This window comes from Puntigrus tetrazona, chromosome 19 (genome assembly GCF_018831695.1).
Source record: "Puntigrus tetrazona isolate hp1 chromosome 19, ASM1883169v1, whole genome shotgun sequence".
Taxonomy (NCBI): domain Eukaryota; kingdom Metazoa; phylum Chordata; class Actinopteri; order Cypriniformes; family Cyprinidae; genus Puntigrus; species Puntigrus tetrazona.
The window spans coordinates 10,502,651-10,515,547 of NC_056717.1; the positions used below are offsets into that span (position 1 = coordinate 10,502,651).

At 40.9% G+C, this 12,897-nt stretch overlaps 1 protein-coding gene across 29 annotated transcripts in view; it reads right to left on the reverse strand.

Annotated features, from left to right (window-relative positions):
- The window catches only part of macf1a (microtubule actin crosslinking factor 1a), a 150,254-nt gene that overhangs the window by 74,736 nt on the left and 62,621 nt on the right, over window positions 1-12,897 (reverse strand). For 14 of the 29 annotated variants that reach the window (XM_043217120.1, XM_043217118.1, XM_043217124.1 and 11 more), the window contains 10 exons: window positions 12,185-12,277; window positions 3,806-3,972; window positions 3,605-3,717; window positions 3,375-3,481; window positions 3,135-3,254; window positions 2,600-2,695; window positions 2,204-2,331; window positions 2,009-2,102; window positions 1,577-1,731; window positions 201-621 (listed from right to left, as the gene is read on the reverse strand). In XM_043217120.1, coding sequence (XP_043073055.1) covers window positions 201-621; window positions 1,577-1,731; window positions 2,009-2,102; window positions 2,204-2,331; window positions 2,600-2,695; window positions 3,135-3,254; window positions 3,375-3,481; window positions 3,605-3,717; window positions 3,806-3,972; window positions 12,185-12,277 — 1,494 coding nt within the window. Of the gene's footprint in view, window positions 1-200; window positions 622-1,576; window positions 1,732-2,008; window positions 2,103-2,203; window positions 2,332-2,599; window positions 2,696-3,134; window positions 3,255-3,374; window positions 3,482-3,604; window positions 3,718-3,805; window positions 3,973-6,249; window positions 9,128-12,184; window positions 12,278-12,897 lie in introns of those variants that run through there. The other 15 variants (XM_043217096.1, XM_043217099.1, XM_043217107.1 and 12 more) reach the window with 6 other exon arrangements.

The following is a 12,897-nucleotide window of genomic DNA, read 5'->3' on the forward strand; positions in this document are numbered from 1 at the left end:
CTAATGCAAAAGCGTGCAGTATAGCTCTTGGAGACTATTGATATCAGTTCTAATTTTGGACCCTGCATACAACCATTCACATGCTTTAATCAGGCTAGTATTTTTCAGAGTATTTTTTCAGAGTAAACAAACTGCATTGCATTGCTGAGACTACATCAGAATTTGCTGTGTGATGAAAGGGTGTGTGTTAGTTCATATACCTCATAGTTTCGAGCCTCTTTGAGGCTACTGAGAAGATCTTCCACTGCTGTGTGAATGATGTGGTGGTCTTGAAGATGCTGTTCTACAGATGGCAGATCAGAACCCCACTCGGCTCGCTCCAGAAGGTCCTGCGTCTCTTCCACCCACCCTAGCAACTCGTAGATGAAGCGCAGACTCCCTTCGTCCTCAGATGAAGACATGGCTACCAGGTCTGCACGAGACATCGGCCGTCTGAGCAGGGACGCCGCAGCACCCACCGCACCCAGAAGAGTCTGTGCTCCCAGTGTAGCTAGACCGCCTGAGGAACCCCTCTGACCCGCATGCTCTCCCAGCAGACCCCCTGTGGAGAAATGACCCTTCCTGTACACACTGGCACACTGCAGGCGCAAAGAGACCAGCTCCTCCTGCAGACAAGACACCCTACAGGAGAAAAAAAGATCTCAGGATCATAAATTAAAAACCCAATCCTGAAAAACAAAACGTATTGCTTTTTCCACAAAAAATAATAAGCACTAATAACTAATAACAACGTAATAACTAGAAATATTTCTTCAGCACCAAATCGGCCTAATAGAATGATGTCTGAAGGATCATATGAGATAGATTTACTAGAATAAAGTACAAAAATATGAGTCAATATGGGAGATTTTCTAGTGAATAGAAATTCTAGTGGGTGCAGGACACAACAGTGCATTTATTTAAGAGAGGATAGCAAAATAAAGTAAACTGTGACATACAAATTATCACAAATTATAGACACTTTCAGACCAGACCATGTTTTGCTAAAGTGTTTACTTTAATTGCTATGCACCTTTTTTACGGCGCATTCCTTGGTAATTGGTTGACCTAAATTGGCATCATCTAATTGTGCACTCAAATTTCGCAACTCACACACTGTAAAAAACAAATGTTAAAGTGACAACTAATATATTTTAGTTTACTCAACTAAAAACTTTTAGACAGCGGAGTAACAAGTTATTACACGTTGAAAGAACTATTGTTCAGTGCAGCTATTTAACTTAATTCATTCCATACTTTTCTGTAATTTATTTGACATTGACATTATCAATATTATTTGTTATGCCACAGTTTAAGTTCTTGTCATATTTCATTAACTATAGTGAATAAATTAATAATGTAAGAAATGTTAAAGGTATCTGAAAATATTTTGGTTTGACTGTATAAAAAAAAATAATACAGAATGGCAAGAATATCAACAAAAAATGTTTTGGCTGACAATTAACTGTCAAATGCAAATAATTGTGAATAATCAATTTTGCCAGCAAAATTAAATCATAGCCATTCTTGCCTCTAATTCCACTCTGTGGCCTGCTTTTCATAAACATTTTTCTATTTTCTTTTTTCTCCCTCTTACCTGAAAGCCAGCTGCTCCACTTGATAGTACTTCTCATCTCTGAGGACCTGCAGGTCATGATGAAGCTGTCTTACTAAATCCTCGCATTCCTGCAGATACATCCCCAATTCATTCTCACACCGTACCGGCTGCCCATTCTCTAGCTGAGACATGTCCTGTGGAAAGACAGAAGGCAATGAAAACATCTCTGAATGGCAAATATCCAAGCAAGGATATAAACACTAATAAATATATGTGTTAATAACATGCAATTAATAATAAGCATCTACTTAACAGTGAAAATTACTCTCTATTCTAAAGTGTTAACCAAACCTTCATTAGGAATTATTCTAAGGCAGCACAGCCTGTATTCTTCATGGTAATGCTAATTCTATTTATTTTTAATTAAATACTAAAATAGCAGTTAACCTCAAACTCTATGCTCTTACTTACAGCCTGCAAAGTGTTCTTTGCCAACGTGAGTTTCTCCTCACAGTCTAGTGCCATGTTCTGGATCTTATTGGCCTTCTGTAGGAGTAGCTCCAACCTAAGAACAAAGTTACATACAAATGACACATCAAAAAGTCCTTTCAAAGAGCGACAATTCTAAATATAGCAATCGTCTCTTCTAGATGTGGACTCACTAACCTCTCCACAGCCGGCCTCAGTGCTTTCTCTCTCTCCAACATCTCCAGGATCAGTTTTCCCCATTCCTCCTCCAGATCATTAGGGTGTAGCCCTTGAGGCAGCTTAATGCGCCCGAATTCTATCCACGCCTAAACAACATCCACAAACATCAATCGTTTTAACATGAAAAGAAGCTATCCTAGTGTTTTCTGAGAGTGCATGCGTGTTCTCTTTATACTGTCAGTCTTCCACCTCTCCCACATGGCAGCATTGTGCTCTACATTAGCCTGAATCTGTTAATGTGCAGCTCCACTGTGCCTCTTGTGAACAGTGTCACCTGCATTTAGCTGCAGAATCAAGGTCAGCCTCAATATCTCTCTGTCATTCTCTTCATATCTTCGTAACAGTCTATCTCACCTCCAGAAGCTTATAAAGGTGCTCAATGTGGCTCTTCTCTCTCTCCTTTGCAGGGATTTCTGTTTCTTTGAAGTGGACATATTCATTGTAAAGTGCCTGGGGAAGACAACACTTTTGGTAAACAGCCAAGTAAGGACACATTAAATGGTAATTAGCAATTTAAGGCATATTAGTTTTGTTTTCTGGCCGCAGTAGCTATTTGAGTGAATAAAGACCTTTTTTTAGCCAAGGCAGTATCCTTAAAAAAAAAAAAAAAAATCTAGAATGGATAGCAATATTTATTTCTTTTAAATAAACATTTTATTCAGTACTGAAAAATTATTTCACACAAAATTTGTGTGTGCTGGGTATTTTGTTTATAAGGAAAATTATTCTGTTAGCTTAGCAACATGCTAACATCCAACTCTACTGAAATCAAAATTGTGAGTCCTTATTTGAGGCATATGGGCATAGAATATTCCAAATCATAAATTCAATAAAAACGTTATTGTTAAATATTCATATTGTTAGCTTCTCCTTCCCTCACGTTTCTTACCTTGAGTTCCACAGGATTGTGGGGGAAGCTCCTGTTGGCCATGATGGCCGTGTGTTGCCTGGTCCACTGCAGCAGAGAAGAAAAGCCAGACTGGTACTCTGTCCATCGCTGGTCAACCTCCTGAACAACAGAAGCCAAATTAGAAAAAACAGGAACGAGAGTGAAAGACAAATTACATTAAGTGCATTAGAGAAGACAGTAAGTCTTAAAGAGAGTGAGTGCACTGTGAAGTGAGCATACATGCGCTGCAATGCCTTCTCCACCCTCTGGGATCTTGGGGAAAGCATCGTAGATAGAGGAGACGTACGTGATGACAGATTTCTCATCTGGCGACGGCACATCAACATCTGATGTAGAGAGAGAGAAAAAAAAATCTCAGCGAATGATGATCTAAATAAATGGAGTTTAGCACATAATAATTCCTATATGCAGAATGGATAAAAACTAAAGACAGATGTGACCAATGTTACCTTCGGCATCTAGAAGTCGAGTTACACCTAACGATTCTGCAATCTCAAAGGCCTGTTCCAGGTTTTCACGGTTACTCTGTTGCGCAACCACTTCCATGTCAATCAGGTCCGGCCTAAGATCACAATGCCATGAGATCATGAGTGTTTCATGCCCGTCTATCCTTTTAAACTGAGCATTCAAATGAGTGTTTGTGTGCGAACCTGTATCTGTGCAGAAGAGCGTTGAACAAGCGTCCATCGCTCCAACTGGAGGAGAAATTGGTACAACGGAGACCGGGATAGCCCTCTGTTGCCTGTTGACTCCATATTAGCAGCTTCTCTTTCGCCGTGAGGTCCCCTGACTCACCGCTCACATAGATCTCAGAAATCTGGTCAATAGAAAGAGCTCATATTTTACTTGTACTTTATGATTTGTATGTAAAGGGAAACTGATGTCATACTTCCATTAAAAAGTTTGAGCATTGTTGGTTTGCTAATGTTTATTTTTAGGGCTAGCCACTGCAGACCACAGTTAGGCTATGGACCTTTCAATTATCTTTTTCCCTCTACTTTTACTCGCTCTTCCTCTTGACAAAGGGAGTCAGTATCTGCAGTATCTGTCTGTGCCAGGCTCTAATCTGTATTCCTTTGTCATTCCTCTCATATGCTGCTCTTCACATCCCTGCCTGTTTCTTTTCTTGCCTAGCTAGCAAAGAACACTTGAAATCCTGGCATGAATGCAGACAGTTCAGGGAATATAGACAGGCATAGAATAAATAAATGATCACAAAGTCAATGCAGGCAAAGATTAGCTTGAGCAAATTTGGTGACATACAGAAACAGAACAGTAACTATCCTAGCCTTATCCTCTTACTCTAAAGGTGATTAGAAGGTGAGGTCAGACAGATTTCTAACGCTAGTCCAATCATCTAGGCTCTGAGCCATAAAAATGCACCCAAACATTGCCTCTTCTTTTGGTATGCACCATAAAACATGTTTTCCAGACAAGAATGTCTGAGTCAAATCAGTCTCAAGATGAGGAGTCCATGACAGCAGAGATAAATCTGGGTATTACGACAATCTGTGTATGTCATAAAAACAGTAAATAGGTCATACTGTGACATGCTGGTATTTCCATTAGAGTGCAGACGACAGAGTATGTGACCTTATAATAAAGTAAGGACAGTCGTGCTTTGTGATGAGCTGCAACCCTCAAATAGTCTAATTACATCACAGTTAACACTGAGCACGTTACCGGCAGATGAACACGCACCAAAGTGCACTGTGAAAATTTAAAGTAGTGCTGGAAGGAAAGCAATGTAAAAGGGCATTTGATGATAAAACAATAAGTTATACATATATGAGAAACACAACAAAAAATACAAATAAAACATCCTAGAATAAATAGCACATCATATGTAAAATAATGTCAGACACCGATAAGGGGCTTGCTTCTCAAAATTCAAATGCTGCTCAAGTGTTTCAGACACCCCCCTCACCATCCCCAGCACCACCTGTAGAGATCTTCTATAGGCTAATTTAATTTGTTATAATTGTTTTTTTTTCATACATGTTATGTGCAGCAGAATGAATTTCTGTAAATGTATTAGAAGTAGTAGGTCTCGGTACTTGCTACATGCAAATAAAAACACTAACACTGACATGTATATTACCACGCTAAATTATCCAAGAGTTGTTATGACAGAAAAAAATGCAATGTTATGTAAGGAAAACAAAAAATGCGGACAGCAAACATTTAATAAAATAAAGTTTGCAGGCCTGAGCAATCTTTTTTAAATGTAGGGAAATGTCATACCATCATGACTGCAACCAGCACATACTGTACTATACTCTACAGAAGTTTACTCTATGGTGAGAAATCATTAAGACTGCATATAAACACAACACTGACTGTTTGATGTGCATTTCTGGGTGTGTGCATGCTGGTTTCAGTTTCTACATTTATGCTGCATTTCTGGTAGACTCACAGGAGAATAGCTAGGTAGACATCACTGAAACAGCATGCACAATCAGGATTTAGTCATTATTTGAGTATGCTTAATATTTAGAATTTAATAAACCAAATGCAGCTAGCTGGAATGTCTATAACGAGGCCATGAAATCCCCTCCACCATCCATAACTCTTAAGTGTGCAGGTGGAGCATTAGGCAAGGGAGGGCAGGCAATAGCCACAAATATGCAGCAATCACACTGGTGCAGAGAGAGCAAAGATGAACAGCTGACAAAATGTCTGTGAACATCATTTTTGATCGTGTTTTTGGCACTGCCAGGCAGTTTCACTCGAATACGGAACCTGGAGCATGAAGAATGACAGAAAAGAGAGTGGGTGGTTTGAGGGAAGGGAAATAATAAGAAACGGAGGGAAGGAGGCAGACAGTGAGAGATGGTCTGGGCAGTACTGATTAGGCTCCTGGGAGAGTTTCAGGAAGGATTTGCCATTTTCTATGCACAGCTGATTGGCTGGGAGAAAAAAAGGCACATGAGAGATAGTAGTGTAGAAATAGAATTAAGTGCTAAACACACAAACACACAAACACCTATACCCTGAAACCACACCTAAATCTGGTCAGCTTTCATTTCTACCCTTTTATGCTACAAAAGCCATATGAAAGAGCTTTAGGTAGACAGAGAGAAAGCAATCTGACCTGGGTGGAAGGCTGAGGCGGTATATCTTGGGGGGAGATGGGACTCTCAAGCACAGAAGAATCAAGCACTTCAGAAGAGCTCCCCCAGTCAGTCTGAACACCACCTCCTGTCTCGGGTGAGGTGAGAGGCACATCGCTAGCATAACCTGAAGACTGAAGGTCTTGTGGTGTGGGGCCAACGCCCTCAGCTACTTGAGCAGAGTTGTCCAATAGGAACTCTTTTACTTTTTTTCCCAGAGCTGCAGCTGTTGCTGGTTTGGCAGAGTCATTCTTCCCGGGTGGTCGCCCTTGATTTGCGGACACTTGTATTTTTGTAATGCCTCCAGTAACAGGAGATGCAGCTGGAGGTTCAGAATGGACCTCAAGTTCTTTGTCACGCCAGACGGGCGACCCATAGTCCCTTGGATACACAGTTCGGACCACACAAAGTTGCCCTCCAAACTCACGAATGTGAACAACTCCCTTCTTCTCAGTTTCCGAAGGCTCACCAAACATTAGTTCACTCTGCCCATGTACATCTCCTCCTTCCTCCTCTATATCCAGGTCACCACGTTTGGAGCGTAAAAGACAGGGTCTTTCTAACACCCCCTGAACTCGCTCTCGAACCTTACACACTCTTCCTCCTCCAGGAGTTGTGTTGCCTTGCTCTAATTCAGCATGAGACTCTTCACTAAGTCCCTCTACCTCAAACTGGCGAAGTGTCCCCAGCCAAGCTGGACTGGGATCTGGGGAAAGAATGGCCATCTTGCTGCCCCGCAATGTCCCTGTGCTTCCAAATATTGGGGCCATTCCAGGAACAAGGACAACATTGGTGGGTGTTTCAGTTTCTGTAGTTATTTGTCCAGATACCAATTTAGCTGAATCAAGGGCTCTTGTCGTAGACTCCTCTGTGATGTCACCACTTCCACTTTCCTTGTCTTCAAGAACACAGCTTCTCTTCTCCTCCCCTTCAGCACCTTTTAACTTTTGTTTTGCCTTTCGTTTTCTCCTGAAGCGAAGTTTTCTTTTGGGTGATAGTGGTGCAGCACCACCTGGCCCAGCATCCCTGGGTTGTTTTACACAACCAAGGGAGCTCCCCATATCTCATAGGGACAGAGTAAATAAATATGAGCCAAAAGGAAATAAAGTGATGTCCACAATAGAAGCAGAACAGTCAGTCTGAGGCGGGTAAGGAAAATTAAAATGTTAGGTTAATGACTCATCTGGAGTAAAAATCACGACAAGATGTATTAACCATGGCAAAATGGCTTGATACAGGTTCTCCCAGGACATTATGTCTCAACTGTAGATGTGGACAGAAATCATATCTCCTGTTGCTTGGTCTTCTCTTTCTGTCATTGAGGCAATATCGCAGTTAACCTAAACCAAATATCACTTAAGGTCCTAGTAAGCCTCTAGGACATGATGCTGAATATAGGTTACTGTCCTTTATAAAATATTAAAATCCTACGGCAAGGCATTTGATGTTTTTTTTTCACTCCCTCGTGATGCAGAGATGATGCAGCACTGACTGAAGAAAAACTGGTGCCTTTTAGCCCATTTCACAAGCTATGTGTTAAATATCAGGACATTTGTCACGGTACTCAAAGACACACTATTATAAAATCCACTGTAGATATTCCTCAAGGTGAGAACGACGATAAAACTGCACTGCAGACATACAAAGACATACTCATGTGAGCACACACGCACATGCTCAATAACTCTGCATCGGGATGCATCATTAGGATGGACTAATCGTTAGCTTGCATGCAACTAAAAACTGGAGAAAATCATGTCTAAACATGTATTTATGCATGTATGATGCCTTCGAAACACCTGCTACTCTGAATATCTTTAGTATACATTATTGATCACTGCACTATGCAGTGCTAGCATCGCATAGGCAAGGTAATGCATAAATTCCTGTGGGAAAGCTTACAGTACATCTGTGTAACAGGTCCCAGATCAGCTGCTAATAGACGAATGAACACAGTCAGGCAGCTCATCTACAATTAAGTCACAACCCATCAGAGCTTAACATCTTTTGTTCGCGTCAACACCCATGCATAACCATCCCATGTCAAATGATGTTTGGTCTTCACACCTGTAGCGTGTTTCACGTCACAGGCATGCAAACTCCATTAAAACAACTCTTTAGACATTAAAGAGAAAGAAGGGGAGGGGCTAGGTACTAAGCGTCTCGCCACTGCTGCCACGGGAACTGGCATCCCATGCATCCCACTGGCATCTGACGCCAGCACAATCAAGTCAATAAAGATTGACTATCATAAGTGAAGACCTCACCTTCAGCCAGCACAATTCAAAAACCACTTTCCCCTTGCTGACATTGCTGGATATAGATATGGTTTAGCACATAGTCCAGTTTCATATATCAAGTAGGCATGGTTTCAAGTCATCCTGTCTTCCATGTTCCGCCATTAAGCAGTGTACGTCCCTAGATTGGGGTGAGCCGATGAGAGAAAGAGTGATAACTGACAAGGTGCCGCTCCCTGATACTGTCGGATACTCTGGCTGAGGAATCTAATTAGAACGCCGCCAGGATAGGGCTGGGCTGGGCAGTTGAACCATAGTCAGTAGAGGAAAAGAGGGAAATCCAGAGGAATCCTCCTCACTGCTGCACTGCTGGCCTCGGAGAAGAGTGGTTGCCCCAGTATTGAAAAAGCGTAGCTCCATCAGTCAAGCATGGCGAAATTGATCCGATTGATACGGTGCTCTCCTTTGCACAACCTGGGTACAAATTAAAATGTGCGACTTACATGTGTGTGCCTGCAGGGTTCAGCGATCCCGATTCTGAGATTGAAAGCATATGTGTCGCTGTATATGTGGTGTGCTTCAAAAGGCCTGCAAGGGAGAGAGGAAGCCAGGGGCTACAGTAATAGCAGGTTGCATGTGTCCTCTTCTCAGTTGCTGGGTAGCTCCTCTGCTCTCACTGGAAGGCACCAGCGGAAAAAAAGAGCTTCATCTCTAGTCTGCTGCAGCCTCACAGAATACGCTGCTGCTGCTTTAGCTTCAGCTCCCTCCTCCCCTCTCTCCCTCCTCCTCTCTCTTTTTCTCCTCCTATCCACGTGCTCATCCCTCCCTCCCTCCCCCCCTCCCTGCTCTGATGCCTGGTGAGCTCAGAGCTCAACACACACTCGCACATGCGTACCAATCAAATTGGTTGACTGCAAGAAAAGAACGAACCTGAAATTTTAATTGTTGTCACTAAACGGCTGATATTATTGCCTCTTCACTCTTACACATATATTATTAAATAACAATGCAGGAATAATGGATTTGTCACTACAGGGTCTGAAGAACAAGATCAGTCATTTAAAGAGTTAAGTATATGCAGCTTTTAAGATGCATTCACGTTAGTTAAATTCTGATTTAGAGAATTTTAAAGGCTGTTGGGTCAATAATGCACATTTGCATGACTGATTAAACCCAATGCTTAATTCACATGGGGAAATATTTCTCTCGATTGTGTATATACCTGTTGAAATTACTAGATTTTGGCAGCGGAAATTTGGCGAATAACAGCAAATGTGACATATAAGGATTAAGATATGCCTCTTCTAGACATTCCTACACAAAATACAGCACTGTGATGTGATTTAGTCATGTGACCAGAAGCTGCATACAAGAGCAGGATTGCAAAGGAGGGTGATGAATTAACCAGCAATAAATCAATCAGAACCGCGACACCATGAGCCAGCTGAGCCCACTTTTTTTTTAACCAACCTAATCGTCATGCATTCAGAGTCTCCTGTACTGTAACCGAGACGGGGGAAAATTTCTGTTTACTGACAGTCAGAGACCAGCACATATCAGCTTTATACTGCTGATAGACGGACTGCAATCTTTGCCGAATAACCCAGCTGGCCAGACAACCACACCTTTAATGTGACTAACATAACAGCCAATCACATCAGTTGTTTTTGTGACAGAGACAACTGGAGCGAAATCAGCCTAGGCTAACACACTGATTGGTGTTTTCCCACAGGATCCTAAACTTAGACAAAAATATATGAGGTCAATATGTGGATATACAAAACACAATTCCGAAAGGCTGCTGTTAGCCTAAATTACAGCGGTGGTTTAAAAAAAGAGGGAAGTGTCCCAGATTGAGTGTGGGGGAGGTTGGATAGCTAGTCTCTCTTGGCCGTCTGAAGTGAAAGTACAGTATGCATCAAAATGGCACTTAGAGGAGTGGTTTCGAATGCTTCTATTGACAAACAGCAACTCCTCCTAATGGCTCCTAATGTGCCTCTGCTGAAATGGTTAAATTGGATGATGTTTCATTAAATGAGTCATGCTATATTATATGGGGCTACAGTTATTTTGGCTACAACTTGTTCCTGACAATAATAACATTCATTTACAGCTTTGTGTACTGTTGTCTCATTTCTATTGTTTCATAATTAATGAAGTATTGCAATTAAGCATAAGAGTTTTAAAAGTCCCATTCCTTTTTTTTTGCCTCTGCTTAAATGTTTTAGTTTTGTACCAGAAATGCAACAAGTTGTTTACAAGTACTTATTTGTGTGCCAGAGGCCTTCTCTGTTCTGAACAAATTACTGCAATTTGTCTACATAATTGATAGCTTGTTCCAAATCTATGCTCTCTAGTTATTGTTAAAATATATTGGATGTAAAAATATCACATTCAAGCACTGTGGGGCAAAGTGGTTTAATTTGGAAAGCAATATTTTTCTGAAGGTTTTAAGGTTTTAGTTTTAAATTTATATCCTATTTCATGAGGCCTATGCTTTCTCCACTCTTTTTTGCTGAATCATGCTGATTGAAAAAGGCTTTGGGGTCATACTAAACACAATCACCTAGGCAACCAGCTGCATGTGTCATCTCTGATGTAACCACTCTATGGATAATAACAGTGTCATCTGCTGGACGATACTGGGAATTGCAGCTCACATACCGTAAATGATATTTTTAAGGGCATTCAAAAGAACTCACTTAAATTATAAGCAGAGAGTTTGTTAAAAATGCATCTGTTGCTAAATGTATCTATTGCTATTGTTGCTAGGCTTTTCTGACAGCTGATGGGTGACTAAGGTTATGTTTGGAATGAAATACAACTTCACAGCTGCATAATGTACATAGTATGCATTTTTGTGTATGCATACAATGTTCACAAACTGATATTCTATATTCTATATTTGTTAAAACATGAATAATACAATCAGAGCATAACAGTGCTGCATTCAATGCGTTTTCAAAGAAATAACAAAAACAGTAACTATTTGAATTTATCTTTCTTGAGACATTATTATAAGCCTTCTACACAAACTTGGATCAAAGATTAGCTTAACTGGTCACGTGTTTATCGTAGTACATTATTAATATGGTTTGAACAATCTGTGCTAGTATTCCATTCTGGAGCAGGGAAGAAAATTTCTTTTTATTGCTTAAAATAAGATAAACTACCATGCAGCCTATTTAAATAGCCTTTATAAAGGGTACATTTCAAATCTACCATCCAGCAGTGCAGTACCCATTTAACAGACCTTACTTCTCTAGTTTGACCCATAAGTATAGAAAATTGAAGCCCATTTCACAAATGTGCTCTGCAGGGCCCATTTCCGGAGATTTTTGTTTCTTTATCTGCCTGCAGACTGGCAGTGCCTGTCTAGAAAGTCTGTCATTCGGCAAAACAGGCAGACTGCCAGGTCCTTTCTATTGAAGCCCCATATAAGCCATTCCCTGAGCATATTCAGAGTCTGAGATTAGGACTGTATTCTATCCATCACATTCTCCTTGCGCACCATATTTTTGCCACGGGCAAATCCCTGTTGCTCAAACTGACAGCTGCGGACATGAGAGGCCGGTAAACAGCCGATATTAGCATTAAGCAGAGTGACCTCTAACTCAGCCATGCTGTGTTAAACATTACATATTCAAGTAGGACACAGCTGTGACTAAGCTGAATTTACCTGGAAGTGAAGGATGATGGTCCAGATCAGTCCTAGTGTGAGCTTTGGGTTCCCATCTGTGATGTCATCATTGCGTATATTCACTAACTTGACCTGAAAAAAAAAAAAAAAAAAAAAAAAAAAGACTCTTATTAGTAAAAAGTACAAAAGTGCAATAGGTTAAAGGTACCATATGGTGTAAAGGTGTTTAAAAAAACGGGACTGATTGCCAATAAAAGGCTATGCCTAGACACTAGACAAGTTGAAACTGATGATGTAATGTAATTTCAGGACAGCTTTGGCGCTTGTTGTCCTCTTGCACTTACAGCTGTCAGAATATATATACTGTGCTTTGGGAGAAGGGCGCTGGTTGGCATTTTGTCTGTTTTGGGGACCCTGGGCTGGGGTGACAACAGAGAGGAGATTGGACAGAGTTGCATGGGGCTGAACACATCTATCAACTCCAGGTCATGTTATCTCTGAGCCATGTTGCCAACTGAAGCACAATGAGACAGAGGACACAGACGTCCCGAGCTATCATCTTGTATTCATGTCCTCTAAATGTGCATTACTTTAGTTCATTAGTGCGGGTAGCCAGCCCAAACGCTAAAGAGGACATGTCCTTCCCAATATTCAGAGTAGTAGTCGATAAATGAGACTTCTTTTAACTCTCATGTTTTACCCCACCCATTCTTAAATATTTGGCCACAGCCTTGCATTTATAAACAAAGCTG